The 17863-nt window shown below is 33.1% G+C and overlaps 1 protein-coding gene across 1 annotated transcript; it reads right to left on the bottom strand.

Moving 5' to 3' along the window:
- Positions 1–1199: 1199 nt before the first annotated feature.
- On the bottom strand, positions 1200–16890 carry LOC113499586 (zwei Ig domain protein zig-8-like). Its single transcript, XM_026880097.1, has 7 exons — positions 16833–16890; positions 15391–15524; positions 13151–13228; positions 11987–12119; positions 4852–4971; positions 4325–4522; positions 1200–2569 (listed from the first exon to the last, which is right to left on the bottom strand). Exons 1-7 carry the CDS (start codon positions 16888–16890, stop codon positions 2436–2438), a joined length of 855 nt encoding a protein of 284 aa, XP_026735898.1. The 3' UTR covers positions 1200–2435.
- Positions 16891–17863: the final 973 nt, after the last annotated feature.

Genomic DNA, 17863 nt, shown 5'->3' with positions numbered 1-17863 from the left:
AAATTTAATTAAGTATATTTACATTAACGTTTTGCCGAAATTTGAAGGCCATTTGAATATAGGTACAGTTTCTAATTGAAATAAATTGTGAAATTAGTGAAAAGTGTTTGGGAAATTTTGTTTTGTGCCTACTTAGTAACAGAGTAATTCTTTCAATTAGTGTAATCTACACAGCTTGGTGTGAGTTAGAATAAAATAGAAATATTTAGAATTTGGAATTTGGTTTAGTAGAATAGAGGTGGTGATTTTTTTTTTCTAATTGCAGCAGCGTAAGGCTAACAAAGCTATAAAAAACAAAGATTAGAAGTCAAAAGTCTACTTTCATATTAATTAATAAATTCAAATACAAAATGTTGACAACCGCAGACAACCCTTTATTATGAAACACAAAACGACAGTCATCTTACTATGATAATGAAAGAACTTAAGTGCTATCGCGTAGCAACATGATGTACCTTGGTACAGGTCTGCCAGTTTCTTGCACTTCATCATTTTGGAACTTAAGTCAAATATAGTTACCTTAAATATCAGTACAAAAGTATTACTTAACATCTAATATCCGTACAATTCCGAAGTTTTATGAAGAAACTATACCTACATAGATTTATCCCGGCAAGACAGTGTAATGAAAAATAAATACGTTAACGATATCATTACTTATTCTAGGACTTATCAACTGAATATCTATTCTATACACTGTTCATTGAAAAATGTTATTTTTAACAAATGTTGTGGGCGTGGATTTGTCGGGCACTGGATGTAAGACTTTTTTATAAATACTGTTGATGTGGAGAAGAATTGTGTTATTCTCTACATATATTTAATAATATTTGTCTTCAACGCAGGACTTAAAAGCGGTTAAGGTGGATAATTGGAGATGTCTGTTTATTTTTTTGAGTTGAAATACTTTTTATTAATAAGCTTTTTTTGATAAAAATCTTTTTTTTTAATAGTAGTTGCAATTGATCTGATATGAGAAAGATAGATTTTTGTTTTGGTGAAGAAATATTGATCGATTTGTTTACTGGTTTTTTAGGTTAACAAACATCGATCCTCCTTCAAATAGTGCAAAAACATTTAACATTTATATTATCTCTTAATATTTTTGAACCAAATTATACAAAAAAAGTAATGTAATTAGTAAAATCAGATTTTAATTACTTTTTAATTGATTGCTTAAAGCAAAAAAGTTAAAACATACATTAAACGTTAATAAAACTCAACGAATCTAAACTAAAACTTTCGAAATTATAATAAAATCGTCAACGGAAGGCAACGTTTAAGTTAAACTCAAATTAAGCATTAATTATTCAGTTTAACTCAAATCTGCGTAAAATATTAATCAACTTCGATACTTTGCTCGTTTTATGAAATATTTTCGCTAATTGAGGCTCTGGGCTTTGCTTTAAGTACTGCAGAATAATTTCTGTGTTATAATATTTGTGTGACAGAATTTCATTTAATTCCATTTAATATTGGGTCACGCAACACGTAAACAAACTAACCTTCTAATAAGTTCATAAAAGACACTTAGAATAAGAATAAATATTATATTGTGATTATAGCTCTTGATCACACATCTTTACGACAATATTAAAAAAAAACATAAGATACTTTTTTGCTGAAAGCATCGCCCACTTTAACGTCAGTAATCAAGCTTACTGAATTATAACCTTAAAAAGCCTAACAGGCAAAGTTATTTACGAATTAATAAGAATGAAAATAGAATTCCTAAACATAATCACTGAACATTCAACGAACGGAAAAATTTCAACAAAATTCAAATTCTAAAGTTCAAAATCAAAGAACCAGGGTATCTTGTCACTTGGATATTCGATCGCCCATTACGTCACTCGAATCCTTTTATTTGAAACCCATCGGACCATTACTGACACATGTAAAGAAACTCAAAAGAGGTTTCAACGAATTTAATTATTCGTTTGATTAGAATCACCAAGGGTTTCAGCTGTTACAGTTGTTTGAATTTTAAATGGTTTGAAAGGGATCTGTTTTGCGATCGTTACTTTTTTTGGAGATGTCTTTTAATTAATGTCTCCTCTATAGTGTAATGATGTTATTGATTATTAATCTTACTGTATTTATTGCAAAAAAGGAAAAAAACAAAACTGCTTCTTCGCAGATCTCTGAAGTTATCAATCGAATTGATAGATCCGTTCTTAAGTATTTATGGCTTTGTTTTAAAATGCTATCTGGAAAAAAAATGGAAACTCTTTGTGTTGATAGTAAAAGAGAACAGAAACTTTTGTTTATCAAAATCTGTTAATACTTCAGAATTACGTTTTAGCCACTAATGGAGTATTTACTTCAAAATACATGACAAATCTTCAAACGACAAATCCACGCCCACAACAACCTTACCCGAACCTACTTTACAAACAACATCATCAAATGTTCTCTAGTGCATTGTGTAATTTTCATCTGAATCCATCTACGGTACTGGTGTAGAGAGTCGCAAGAGTGCAGTATAAAGAGATGAGGAGGTTCACTGAGAGCGCGCACGGCGAGGCTGTGTTCGCGTTACCGTGTTGCATCGCAGCTGGGTGTTCACCTGTTGGTACACAAACATATTAGCAAAGGTTATTCAACACGCAGAATTAGAAATTAACTATAAATTACAAATAATACCTATAATGGAATAATTTATGATTATGACGGGACACGATACGATGAACATATTTGGACTCAAGGTCGGTGATCTCTATAGCTTTGTTGGTAAAGCGAGTTCTGTATGAGGTTTTAATTTTTTCATTTTATAACAAGTAAATTAACAAGCAATATAATAGCAAATTTTAACAGAAAAAAATCTTGGGCGGTTCAACATAAATCACTTGTCCAAATACATCCAGATTTAGAGCAAGCATTCGTGGAACCTACAAAATGCTAGTTTTATGTTCAGATCGAACTAATCAAAACTTTTGGAATACTATCCAGGATCTAAACGAATCGGTTTTGGGCAAAATTCAACGGAACTGAAGACTAAATATAAATAACTTTCAAAAGCAAAACTCAAAAGGAACTAATCGTTTATCAGTAGATCAAAAATATATTATTCATTTACTAGACATTCTCAAAACCATATTATATATTCACACCATACTAAGACTGCTTCAGGTGTATACTATAGAAGACAGCCTAATTTAAATGACCAATGGATTCTGTATCCTTCATCTCCCTTAAGCAAAACAGATATCCCTACTCAGTAACTCCAAGCATTATATCATTATGAATTTCAAGTGTATCACGCAACGGTTTTAAACTCAGTCAGTTCGTCACGAATAGTGGTGTCCTATATTTTAACAAGGGTTTCATAAGTGGTGACTACCTAAGGGATTATATCATACAGCCGCATCTGTTAGATCCACGTGATATGTTGTATATTTTGGAGGTACGTTTTTGATTACGTCATTCCGATGTGAATAGATGATGTATAGGCTAAAGCTTTTGGAATAATAATTGTTACTTGAATTCTGGTTTCATTAAGGTTAAAAGCTTTAAGAATAAAAATATACATCATGGATTGGAGATAATAGTCGTAGGCAAGATTAAATTTTATAAATGGACCTTGAATTTCAGGTTCATAGTAATATACGTAGGTTAGAAAAATATTAGGCTTTTTTTTAAATAGAGTATGCGAGTTTTTCAATTAATTTGTCAATAACATGTGCTTCAAAAAATTTAAAAGAGCATCAAATAAAAATAGTTGAGTCATCACAACGCTACTAGTTTAACAAGAACTTCTAATTCCCAATTAAGTTAGCTATTTCCAATTAAGTTCCCACTGTCCCTCAGTTTTAACTTGTCTATCATGAGCAGTCCCTCCTCCTATGTCATCCTACTCTAACCAAAGCTGAACCGTCGAGCAACGGTCCTCGAATCTGGTTGAAGCATGGCAATGCATAGTAAATCCTCCTATTTGATCTTTCCCACCTTCTGCAATAAATTCATCTCTTTCTCCAGCCTAACCATTAATAACGTGGACATTAACAGAAGCTGCCTTAGCCATGGTCGGCACACAGCTGTAGTTCCCACTTACCCCCAGTTGCAACTTGTCTATCATGACCCATATCTTCCTACTCATTCTCTTTTTCATCATTCGACCTACTATAATACCTACATCTTTTTTCCAGCCTTACCATTAATAACGTGGACATTAACAGAAGCTGCCTCAGCCATGGTCGGCACACAGCTGTAGTTCCCACTTACCCCCAGTTGCAACTTGTCTATCATGACCCATATCTTCCTACTCATTCTCTCTTTCATCATTCGACCTACTATAATACCTACATCTCTTTTCCAGCCTTACCATTAATAACGTGGACATTAACAGACGCTGCCTCAGCCATGGTTGGCACACAGCTGTAGTTCCCGCTGTCCCCCGGCAGCAGCTTGTCTATCGTGAGCCGTGACGTCAGCTGCTCCGTCCATTCTGTCTTCAGTCTCACTCGAGGTTCTTCCACTAGCTCGTTCTCTTCTACTTCCTTATACTCTATTATGTTTGATCCTGTTGGTAAATTTTGTGCTTATTTGATGTCCTATGACACTGTTAAGCATACTATTATCTATCATTATAATATTTCTTCTAGAATAAGGGGTATTTTATTTGATAGGCGGTAATTAAAAAAAGCACATGTTTATTAATATTTTAATTAGACTGATAATACGTGAAGCATTTGAATGTCCTAGGCTCATTAAACATGTGCATTTTACTTTTATGCCAATGATCATAATAAACTGACAGTTTGACAGAAGCTATATAACTTTATGATCATCTTTTTAACACTTTTGGTGTAACTTTAACTACTACAAAAAAAATCCGATTGTAAAACTTACCCTTATACCAAAATATAGTTCCCAAGTCGTGAGGACCTTGACTCAATATGCATGTCAATGATAAAGAGCTGCCAGTTTTAACGTATAAGTCCACAGGACCCAGGATGTGTGCTTTCGCTTCTGTTAACAAAGAAATATAAAGTAACATTAATAAACGTTAAATATATATAACTCTGTAGTTAAACGAAAAAATAAGTTAATTAAAAAGCAAGTTTTTAATAAATCTTGACTGAGGCTTACTATTACATTTTAAATACTAATTTAGAAAATGTTGGCTTCATAAAAATTTTGAAATAGCAAACCATTCGAAATTTAGACCTTTTCAAGTCTCATTATACATTTTGTAACTAGATACTAGGCAGTTTTCGAAACTCATTATCGGGGTATTCTTAAACTAGACATAAAGCTAAAATTTCAAGGATTAACTATTTAAAACCGCAAGCTCATTTAAAACTAGCTGTTGCCCGCGACTTTGTCTGCGTGATTTTCAAGATGTGAAAAACTATGAAGTTTAATAATAACGATCATCGCAAAAATGTAATGCAATATTGAAAATGAAACACTTCTTTTTTACATTTTAAGCTTGATTTTTTATTTCTAAATTATAAGGAATCTTGAGCGGCCCAAAGACTATCAAATGTTTGAATCAAACAGATTTCATCGTTTACGATACTATCCTGGTGTCAAATATTTCACAGCTGTTTTAATGACTTTTTCTTATTTAATCCCAAAAAGAGGGGTTTAAAACTTTGACATATCTGCCTGCCTGTCTGTCTGTCTGTACATCATAGCTTCCGAACGAATTGAACTATTTTAATTTAAACGTGAATTATGTGCGAGTGTTCGTTTAGACATGTTTGACAAATCAAACCGTTGAAAAATTATAACTCAGTCTTAGCAATTCTGCTAAAAATGTTTTACTTTCGAGGGTTTTCCATTTTCTAATTGGGTAGGTTATGATTTTAGAGCACGTCTGTTCTTGGGCCGGCCTACACCAGAAATTGCTAGACGGATTATGACATTTTCACACACGATGTTTTCTGACGATATAAATGAGTGAGAAGTGAGAGTCGGGCTCGGTAACTGTGGATGTTACATAGTGTCATAAGATATAAGATTTTGCAAAATTGCGCCCAGATAAACGGTTTCCTGAAACACGTTATGTTTGATTGTCCTCTTAATATTAAAACTGATCTTCCTCACAAACATTTGGAATATTTCCAAAATAAAAAAGTTGTTAAACGTGTTATCTTGGCCCCCTGGTGTTTTGATCATGATTTGCCTTTAAATTGCTGATAAATAAATCGCGTGATTATAAAAAAAAAATCAGACACCCCTTTTTTTTAAATTGACAATGACAAAAATCTAAAGTATAGGATATGTGTAATTTGTGATGTTGCGACAAAGCAAAATATGAACATAAAAGTAACTTCATGCGCATGAGTTCTATTTACTGGACCAATTTACAAAGAAAAATTACGTATTTTATTCGTTAACCTACTTGACGATCATTGAAGTAAAATACCCTCATCCCTACTGCATAAATGGAACTTAAATAAAGACTACATGAGGTGGGTTATGAGGTAATGCTGTCGATACTGACAGCCAAAATGAATTTTCCAGACATTGTATGACGGATGTAAGTGCTGATAGCTCTACACGCTATTATCAGCCTTATTGGGGAAATTTATAAAAATATGTTTCTAATCCTCGTCAGCTTAGCTTTGGGATCTCAGAAACTCATTCAGTCTCGTTCCTTCCCCTGTTTTTACAAGGCTGCAAAAGAATAAGTAGAGATTACAATAAATTTCTCAGTTTCTCTAATGGCGGATGTAGACCGATCAAATCGTTAAAATATTGAAAAATCCCAGGTATCAACAGACATTGTTCTATCAATAGACACATAACGTCAAAAACTGTCTAGCGTACGCTCTTATTCATTGATAGCTTTGTTCTTATAGATCTTTCACATTGCATACCTACGAGTATTATGCAGTTTTTATTTTTGGCCTATGTAATGTTTCAAATTTAAGAAAACATTATTTCATTGTTTGAAAGGCTGTTTTTGTTTGAAAGTTTATATTTTTGTTGCTAGTTGTTACAGATGAACCAAGGTAATAATTAACTGTCGTTCAGTAATTTTTTGTTATGCATAATTATAGATGAGATCAATGTGAACTACATGCAACTTTGGGTTGAGTGTCACTACGAACGTTTTGATCTTGAAGTAGCATCGCCAACATTACCGAGCTAAAAACATAGGTATATACTCCTATCGTAAATAAATACAAAATCATGTTACGGCATTCCACATTTGAACTTGAGTAATCTTAGTACACCAATAAAAATAAAAAGAATTTAAGTTAATTTCTTTCAAGAATGTACCGATAACGGTAACAATTGCATAAAAAAAACGTATTAGTTTATGTTTCTTTTATTTTACTTGTGAAATAGTCGCGGTAGGCCTATATGAGACTTGAAAGAGAATAAAATGACTAATTTTGTGAAAAAGAATTATTTTAGAAAAATCCTATTATTGCTCTGCCAAAAGTCTTAAGATAAATAGCGTGATGTTTTTTTGTGTAAATTGATGACCGTGCTGCCTACTACTCAATGGGGAGAAAATACACCTCATAATTGTATTACACGATGTTACGGGTGAGTCCAAAAATTTGAAACCTTACTGCTCATGCCCCCTGCATAGTAGCGTTATGGTTTTTGTATATGTGTTGTATCATGTGTACGATAAGATTCATGCAAAATTTGAACGAAATATATTCAGTAGTTTATGAGATAATTTGATATTTGTTTATAGATATAAAAGGCTCCTGCTCACCCCCTGTAACGAAAAGCGGGATAATAAGTAAAAAGTATGTTGACCGGACCTCTTGTTCATATTCTCTGAAAATTTGAATCAAATCTATCCAGTACTTTCCGAGATCTTTCCGGACATACATACAGACAAACAGACAAACAGACAAACAGACAAACAGACAAAAATTCTAAAAATCATATTTTCGGTATCGGAATCGTTCGTAGACCACCCTGCAATTATTCTTTTTTAAAAATATTCAATGTACAGTTTTCACTTTTCTACAATTTTATTATATGTATATAGATTTTCACCATAAGTCCAAAAACAGTCGTCTCTACAAAAATTCTTAATAACACAAGTGTTCTCCATAACAATAATAATTCTATGAATATATAAGTGTATTGTATAATAGCAAAGAAAAAAAAACTCATTTTCTTTTTTACCGTCCTAATTCCGCAAGAGATGTTGTCTGTTAAGATATTAAAGACACAAGAGCCTATCAAGTACCTCGGAACCGTGATACAGCACGTCTACAGTAGAAAGAAAATGCTCCTTAAAACGATGAAGGAAAAATTAGGGCAAGATTAAATCTGGCGAAGGTTGCGTTGAAGCATTCATTCTACATTGTTATCGGGGGATTTGAAAAGTTCAAGTGGGTTCATGCAAGAGTTTCTGTGATGTCACGACTAATAAGTAAGGAAAGGGAAATTGGGTTGTTGTATGCAAATTTTGTGGATGTGCAAAAAGTGGTCGTAAAATAACAGAAGTATGTAATGTCCTTCCTTATGTTGGTTAACCATGATACTGGCAAGTTTAAGAGCCTTAGAGACCATCAAATGAGTCAAACAAGTTTCATCGTTTACGGAGAAAGCTTGCTGATAACGGTATGGTTGTTCTTTTAATTTAGTTCTCGATTTGGTCATTTATTGCAACATACTTAACTTGAGTGGTTATCCAGTGATAATCAGCATTGTTAGCGATCAATCGAACGTATACAATTTGATAGAAAGAGTTCCAATTGGTTTGTAAGTAAGCCTACTGGTATGGAAAATTCGTCATTTGTTAAGTATTCTCTTTGTTAAAATTTTACATATTTCTTGAAGAGGGCCTTTTTCACACGTTTGGCAGCTTAATTTAAAGGATTTATACCCCGTCTTTGAACGACTTGTAAAAATACATAGCGCATTAGACAAACATGTTTTGGTCTTTGACGCAGACGACAAGGTCATATTCCGAGGTAAAGAAAAACAAATTTAACTTTGGTCACTTGGAGAATCTCAAATTCATAACCTGTATATTGAAATTCATGATCAGAGCGATGCGAAAGCAATTCCAAAAGTCTATTTACCGCAAGACGACGAAGCTATGACAAAAGTAAACGCAAATTGTGAAGTGTCAAAGTAGAAGTTTTAAAAGGCTGTCTTAAAAATCCCTCTTCAAAGTAATAGAGAAAATAATTGTCACTATAAACAAGTTTAAATTTGCATTACTATAGCACTTGAAGTTTGTAACTGCACCGACTAACAATAACTATTAAGCAAAGCACTTTCAAACTAAGTTTGACTTTCTTGGAGTTCCAATTAAGGCATAAAAATAATGGAAGCTCTAAGAGATATGATATTATTATGAACTTAAAAGCGTTTAAAAGCTTTTGAAGTCAGCAAGGTAGATTGAAGTTAAAAACTAGTACCTTACAGAAGAGGCTTAAAAAAGCGTTAATGAAAATCTCTTATAAATAACCATCTCAGAACAATAAAAATCCGAATAATGTGATAAAGCAAAACTGTGTTACAACGTTTACAGTAGGTATTTTGTTACTCTGCAACGCAAAACGCAAATTTTGAAAGAAATTGATGTAGAGATAGATTATAGCCTGGAATAGTACATAGATTACCGACGACGGATATTGACATAGGATATTCACGACCTCCGTGGTCGAGTGGCGTACGCACCGGTTTCAAGGTGTCGCTAGCTCTGAGGTCCCGGGTTCGATCCCCGGTCGAGTCAATGTAAAAATTCACATTTCTACATTGTCTCGGGTCTGGGTGTTTGTGGTACCTTCGTTGTATCTGAATTCCATAACACAAGTGCTTTAGCAACTAACTTTGGGTTCAGAACAATGTATGTGATGTTGTCCGCATTTATTTATTTATTTATTATTATTATTTATTATTTATACCGTTGTTCAACTTACAAACATGATTATGTTTTACAGTGTATTCTCACGATTCTCATTCTCGCGGGCAGAGCGACATGTGTTTGCCATAATATTATTGTTAAAAGATGTATAAATTACTTCAAATTCCTCTTTATTCGTACCTTTCATCAAAAACAAATGATATGAAAACAAATTCACTGCTTTCATTCTAATCCTAAAATAAAAACAATGAAATCTTCGACTGCTATTTAGAAATGACAATACAAATAATTTGGTAACGGAGCAATAATATATCATGGAAATATTTACTGAATTGTACTTGTAATATATTCGTACATGGATACAACCTTGTCGATTCTTAAAATAAATTGTTCGTCAATATTTATTATTATCTCACAAAAATGTTTGGAGTTATATTTGCTAATATTAAATTGTTTTGTTGTTTCTATTGGGTTGTTTAAGTTTATTTTCTGTTATTTATAATTCATGTGGGCTTTTGGAACATGTGTTATATAAATAGCAACTTTGTTTTATCTGCTTCAATACATGGCTTGTTGTTTTCATAGTCTCGTATTCATATTTGTAGATTTTTATGAATATGGTATTTAATGAAAGAGTAATTATGCCTGCGACGAAATATGCTAGCTAACCACAAATTATGTGGCAAAGTAATGTGGCATATCACTGCACTTCCTAATCAGCTAGAATATAGTACCCCTCATCGTAAACAAAATAAATTGTTTGTCTCTTAAAATATTTTATATTTTAGCTTAACCCAAAAAATACTAAAACAAAGTGCTGATAAATCCAAACGTCGGAGAACTTAAGCATCTTAGCGTTTGACCCATTTACTCCGTAAATATTCAAGTTCATGTTTTGCTGTGTCATTAGAGGCTCTAGAATATAAGGCGGGCAAGCATTAAGTGCTTAAGATCGTCAGAAAATTGCAATGTCAAGTGACGCCAGTTTTAGGCGTAATTGTTGGAAAGTTTGTGGAGGAACTTAGGCTGTGATGTCAATGAACGGATCCCAGTTTGTTTTAATAAATTTGATGCGGTTTTAATGCGAGTTTGGGATTGATTTTGGTTTGATGATCTTGGTTTTGCTCAGCTGGCGGTAAATATAATTATGGGGTGGAGTTATAGATGTAGATTCGTTACTTTATTCCATTCTTGACTTGTCGTCTGCTTCAGAGAAAAGCGATGGGAACATTACCATCTCATGTTGGAAAAAGAACAAAACAATTTTACATAATTTCATAAATATTTCGCATCCTCAATTACTCAAAATTCTATCAGTTTCATTACAGACTGATAAAAGAAACTGTATTACACTTTAAATGGTTCTATGTGGCCAAGAATTTGGGGGAGGCCTTTACCCAGAAGTGGACACAGTCATGTGCTACATAAAAAATCTTTAAATTCTTATTGCTGCGAAGCATAGAAACTCAACTCTAAATTATCATACCAAATCTTATCAATATAAATCAATCATTATCTACTTACTACTCTTACTATGAAGTATCGAGGCCCTTAGACAGAGCCTTTCTCTCGAACTAAGAAACGCGAAGCGTGTCTACAATGCGGACGATCAAACGAGTCTTAACGAGCGCGTTGATAACTTCTTTTACGTGTAAACAAGTTTGATAATGTGGCTCTCGTTTGTTTTTTAAGATAAATACTGCTTTTGTACACATTTACACTACAAAAACCTTTAGTTAGAGTCGGTTTTTTAAAGTATTTACACAATTTTGATGACTTTCAGAGTTGAGAGATTTATGTTATTGCGACTGAATTATTTAATTTAGTTATCTAAAATATTCAGTTTGATAGATGATCTGAGCACACATAAAAAGTTTCAATTAAATAATTATAATTTTTGGCCAGTCGTATGAATGGCCGGGCGTTGACGAATCACTTCAGTACAGTCAAGAAATTTCATCGAAGTCAACTCTTGTTCAAACGTTACTTGTAAAAACAGGACCAGAACTCTACATAGAGCAATCAAATCTAACCAACTGTAATTTTACACAGCACCAAATAAACCTTTACAAAACAACATTTCCCAAATTGCTTACAACATTAATCACTAACTAAACTCAAAGCCAAGAACATTTCGATCACGTACAACGAAATTAAAGTAATAGCCATAATTGAACTTACCAACGACGTTCAGTTGAAACGCCAAAGACATCTTCGGTTCGGTATTAACTTGACATTCGTAGATACCGGCATCCCTTTCCTGCGGAAATTTTATCTGCAGCGTCCAATTTTCTGATTTCTCTGGCCTGATCACCTGTGGAAAAGATTTTGTTGTAAGATCGTTACTTTAGCGAAACTTTTTGTACCTGTGTCTAGTCCTTTGTGGGTAGATTCAATTTGTTGATTGTATCTTACTTTAAAAGTTAGGGAGTTTCTTGTAAGTGTACTTCGGTTGACATTGTTAAATTTAGGTATGCGTGTGTTTGAATAACATACGTAAGATCATATAGACGTAAAAAAGAGTATATTTTCGGTTCGCATCTGTATTAAAATTAACTTGTTTGAATTTCAAATTAATAGACTTTTATTACAATCACGTATTTACTGCTGAGCCAGTCACTAATTTAGTAAAAGACAAATCTGCAAATTAACTTCAAGATTTCTACGTTAAATTTTATAGAATAATTAAACACAAAGTAAACAGTTTTTACTAAAACCTAGTCAAACTAGGAAGTAACAAGGAGTTTTTAATTATATAAAATCTTGCACGAGATGGGTTCAAAACTTTTGCAAAGTCAGTCAATGTCATGTCTTTCACAACGAGTTTCTGCAAACTCTTATTTCATAAAGCCCAAGTTTCATTTGAAATCGCAACGTTCTCAAAGAAGTTTTTTCAATGAATTGAATCTTTTATCTTTTGGGATTTTCGGCGAGTTTGATTAAATCAAAAGATTTTACAATTTTGAGACATGGTTTTTAAATAAATAATTGAATTCATTTTAAATTACAATTCAGTTCTCTTGTGAATATGAGATTATCTTTTCGTGTTGTGGAATTAAATTTTCTTTTTTTTTCGAATTAATTTTCTTTGTCTAGTAGTTTTCACACCATCGTGTTTCGCTTAATCCTTCATTTATATTATTTTTTTAATAACGAATTTAATTTTGCCAAACCATTCGCGTAGCATTAATAAGAGAAAAGAAAGGATTTGGTCCTGTAGTACGATTATTACTTTTTTTTAAATGACAGAATAAAAGATTACTTATTGCAAAATCGAAATCTAGATGTTTAGAAAAAACAAACAGTTTCATTCCAATTTTTATCATGAAATAACAAAGAACATACCTGAAACCTTTGATCCGAAGTATAGGTAAGAATCCCCGCCGTTAATATATGGAGATCTCTCTTCCTAATCCAAGATACCTGGAAATAAAGGAAATTTCAGAACTTTTGCCATTAGCCGATCCCTTGACCCAATTTGCAGTCGCCATACTAATGCTTCGTCAAGTCGCTTAATAATTCAACACTCGGAGATACGTTCATCGTTCCTAAATTACTGGGAACGTGAAAATGTTTCTCAAATTTGTGTTTTTGGGTAAATGGTTGTTCTTTTTCTCATAATGCTTGACGTGTTTGAGTAAATATGATTGAAATGCAGTATTTGAACTAATACACCTAGTCCAATTTCTAATTTTAGACAATCCTATTTTCATACATGCATATTTATAAAAGAGTCATAAATATGCAAGTATATTTGTTGAAGAAAAAAATAGAGTCAAGTAAAATTGAACTAATTTGGGAAATGGGAGCTAAATGATTAGCAATAAAAAGAAAACCACAAGTTTTCAGATACTAAGAGTTTCCCGAAAATTCCAAAAACCCGTACAACATTCAAAACCTGCCAAAAACGGCAATCAACTGCTCCAAAGACTCACAGATAGACTATCCATTCACTCAACATTCAAGCATAACCAAACAGATATTCAAGCGAGAGTGTTCAAATCAGCCTTTTCAATCAGTTTATTCAGCCAACTTCAAACCAGTAGGCCATTTCCAGTTCAGATTGCTGAGCTAAAATAGCTAATAATCAATACTGGGGTCTTTGTTGGCCATCCCTATTGTATGCAAACTGGAACAGTCTATATCCAGAAGGCTTTTAATAAATGTTTGTTTTTACAATGGAAAGTATGTCGAACTTATTTTAGATGTAAGTGTTGGATTTGGATTGTTTTTATGTATTGCCATAACTATTCATATTTTTTGAGATGTGAAAATGATTTTTGAGATGTTGTTCGGGATTCAATAGAAGATACAAAATGAAAAGAAGTAAATATTCTTTATGACCTGACGCATACTATTATTGTGCTACTGATAATATGGTCACTTTTTGGCTAAAGAAGTTTAGTTATATATCTATCCGAAAGTAATAAGAAACCCTGCAGTTGAACATCGATGGCGAGCAAAAGACTTTATGTGGACTGTGAAACCTATGGCGTTATCGTTAAATGAAAATAGTAAATTAATATTCTCTAATGTTTTTTTACTCTTAACCAATCTTAGGGATATTTATAGCTAAGCAAAGCAGATATTACTGAGTCAATGCTTTCAGACATTGTGTTATGTGTCATCAGAAGTGTTAAGTTTCTTTATTATGTCTATCAAGCAAGTGGAATAAACATATTGTATCATTTTGTACGACAGAAGTTAGCACGAGAAAGGGGAGACCTATGTCTAGAAGTGGGAGGACAAAGGCTATGGATGATGATAATGATGATGATCACTACGAATTAACTCTCGATATTTATTTTAATGAATCTATCCACAGTCCTGCTATCCTTATCCATTGGCATGGCAACAGTAATTTAATATCTGTACCAATTACTTCTCCAGTACTTGTGTATATTGTTCCTGATCTACAACATAATACCCAGGAGGGTCAATATATGTCAACAGTACATTGGTGAGTTTACTACATTGGGGTTTAATTAATCTGTGGATACAGCACCAAGATTACTTTAAGGGCTTACGCATAGTGACAGTACTAAGATTAGTTATCAAATTGATAGCCTTATGGGTAACATATTATGATTCATAATGTTGAAAGTATTACAGCAGTCGATACTGAAAGAGTTTGTTTGCTTTTTCTCACCTTTTTACGACAACTAATATATGGAAATGCTTTCCTTCTTTCTAATCTAATAACATGATGTTGAATTGTCGGTTATATTTGTACTATTCGATTATTGTTATCACTTGGAGAAATTTAATTTGTCAACAGTTCTGATTTTGAGCCTTAGGTACTTTATGCCTTCTTACCCTAATCCAAATTCCTAATCATTTACGATAGCTTTCATATGTTTATTTCTTGAACCTATTTCTATATTTTTTTCTTCTTTCTTTCATCATCTTACACACCATTCAGTTCATCTATCACATTTATCCCTATCAGTGTATTCACTGTCACACAGTCTCTTAATTTCGTGACTCGTAAAATTTCCTTTTTTTCATTCCCTCTTATCTTCTACTACACCAAAATGTAATAAAGCAATATCCACAAGTCTTCCAACTCTTATATATAAACTCACAGCTTTATCTCCCAGTTGTTCAACCCTGCAATGCAGGAAGGCGGTCTGTCCTACCACGGTTGTAACGTTCCGCGGCACATTGTATTCGAAGTACGGGAATGACCCCACACTGTCCTCCCCGTAATGCGCTGTACCTGTGGACAAAGGAGAAAAATTGAATTTGAAACTTAATTCTATAAAATAAAGTCTGAAACAGAATGAACTGATATAAATGTTTTGTCTAGAATTATGGACTCAAATGTCACATGTTTTAATGTCTATATTCTTGGGGCTGGTTCATGCCAATTATGTTCATATAATTGGAGTAGTTTTTAGTAATAAATCATCTATTAATAATAATAAGATCATCAAAAAAAAATAAGCAGTACCTTTTTACATGTACTCTCAAATCTTGTTTCTCTATAATTTTTTTTACAACAATTATTGAATAAATAAATCATCATCTAAGAATCAAAAATTCATTCAAACCCTCAAGGCAAACTTAAAATAACTTCCTTGCTTCAGTAACTAATTAATGGAAATTCAGTTAACCACATGTGGCTATATTCATCTCTTAACGATTTTCTACGGAGACGTGTGCTGCTTTTCAACATATGTGGAAGCGAAACTACACATAAACCTGCAATTCCCCAAATAATAGACAATAACACAATATCACAGCGAGTAGTAGTCGAGTGTGATAATTAGCCCTTAATACAGGACCGTAGTCATAGTGCAAGCAAGATACCATTATACAAAATGTAGTACCATCTCGCTTCCACAGCTACAAAGGTCTTGCTAAGCTCATAGTACAGGCTTGAATATTCAGGCATGTATGAAGGAATATTATAACAATTGTGCATACGCTCATTACCAGCGTATCTCGAGAATCTGTTTGCAGCAAAAAGAATACGAAACGACACAATTACCGTAAACAAAAGGTAGTGCTGATTAAGAAATTATTCAGGACGAAACTTCTTGGGTATAATGTTTTTTTTTATTTAGGAAAATGTTAAATGCGAGTAGGGCTTGCGGAACTGGTGGTTCCGTTAAAATTTAATGGGGTAACAGGGTCAAATTTGCAACAACTATTGGTCACCTATCAATTTTATGGCCGTGTGAATTGTTGATTAACTTTAATGTCTGATTTTTTGAGGTTGTTATTGCAGAAACAGTACAGTCACGCGTTTAACACGCCATTTATCACAGTTTCAACTTTCTAAGAGTCACTTTTCATGAGATCAGGCCCAATGACATATGGATGGACAGACAAACAGACGGACGGACGGTACAGCCTTAGTAATAGGATTTTATTTTCATATTTTGCATAAGAAACCCTAAAAAACACAAAACATCAGTATTGCTGGCGATACAAGATACCATTGTGAGTGATAAAAAGCCCCTACCGGCCCAAAACACTTTAAAGAAAACGGTGTGTAATGTAATGCGAAACTTTCTCCAACCGTACACGCCATCTACCGATAATATATTGAACATCAACCCTTCCACATCTACCGTCATTTTGCCAAATTGCCGGACTTAAATCGCGCGGTTCACATCTCATTTACCCCGCTTTTACGATTCTGTTGAATGTTTTTTAAAACCGCTTTTATGGAAATCATGTCCTATTTCGACTAACTTAAAGTTCTATTTTCTTCGCAACGCAAAACTATATAATATAACTCGTAGTTATTTGTTGTACCTATAAGGTTTATTTTAATTAAAATCTTGTCATCATATTTTTACGGTTGATATTTCATTATAGATATGGAGAATGCAGTTTGTATTCTATGACTGTATTATTCGTATTTGTTTAGTTTAATTAATAAACAGTGACGTCACACATCGATCTTTGAAAATAATAACAATTTCGATTGAAGCAACTAGGTATACATAGTTTCAACTGTTAGCTAGTCTAATTAGTTTTTAGGCTACAATAACTTAAAAACATTTTGATAGTAACTGTCGTGAGAATGATTCATTATTAAATGATGTAACGGTTTACTCACGCGTATTTATCGACTCGCGATCCCGCCGCGTCTGCTCATGATTAAGGACTCCGGTTGGGTCCGAAACTAGTCGGGCTACCCCGATAAATACGCGTGAGAAAACCGTTACATCATTTAATAACATAAAAACAGTATTTAAGTAAATCCGAATAGACGTGAAGTGGTCCATAAACAAGCTTTTGAAAGGTGTGATTCTTGGTGTGAACTACTATTTTTCAAGAAACACGTAAACAGTAAAATAAAATTGTTTTTATATAACTAAAGATGCTTCGAGTTCAAGCTTACTCTTATCCTTGCAATCAAACTGATCTTTTTCTCGTTATTTTATTTAATTAACAACAGACGCGAATCAATTGCAGTGCTTGCTAAGACAGGCTCATAATAATTTACTTTAAGAAAAATTTTACTTCATCATCATAATCATCCCGTCTTAGTCTGCTCACTGCTCAACATGAGCCTCTCATGACACGTTAAATACTACTTAC

Source organism: Trichoplusia ni, chromosome 12 (assembly GCF_003590095.1).
Source record: "Trichoplusia ni isolate ovarian cell line Hi5 chromosome 12, tn1, whole genome shotgun sequence".
NCBI lineage: Eukaryota > Metazoa > Arthropoda > Insecta > Lepidoptera > Noctuidae > Trichoplusia > Trichoplusia ni.
Note: the sequence above shows the minus strand (reverse complement) of the source record. Positions and strands in the feature narration are given on the sequence as shown.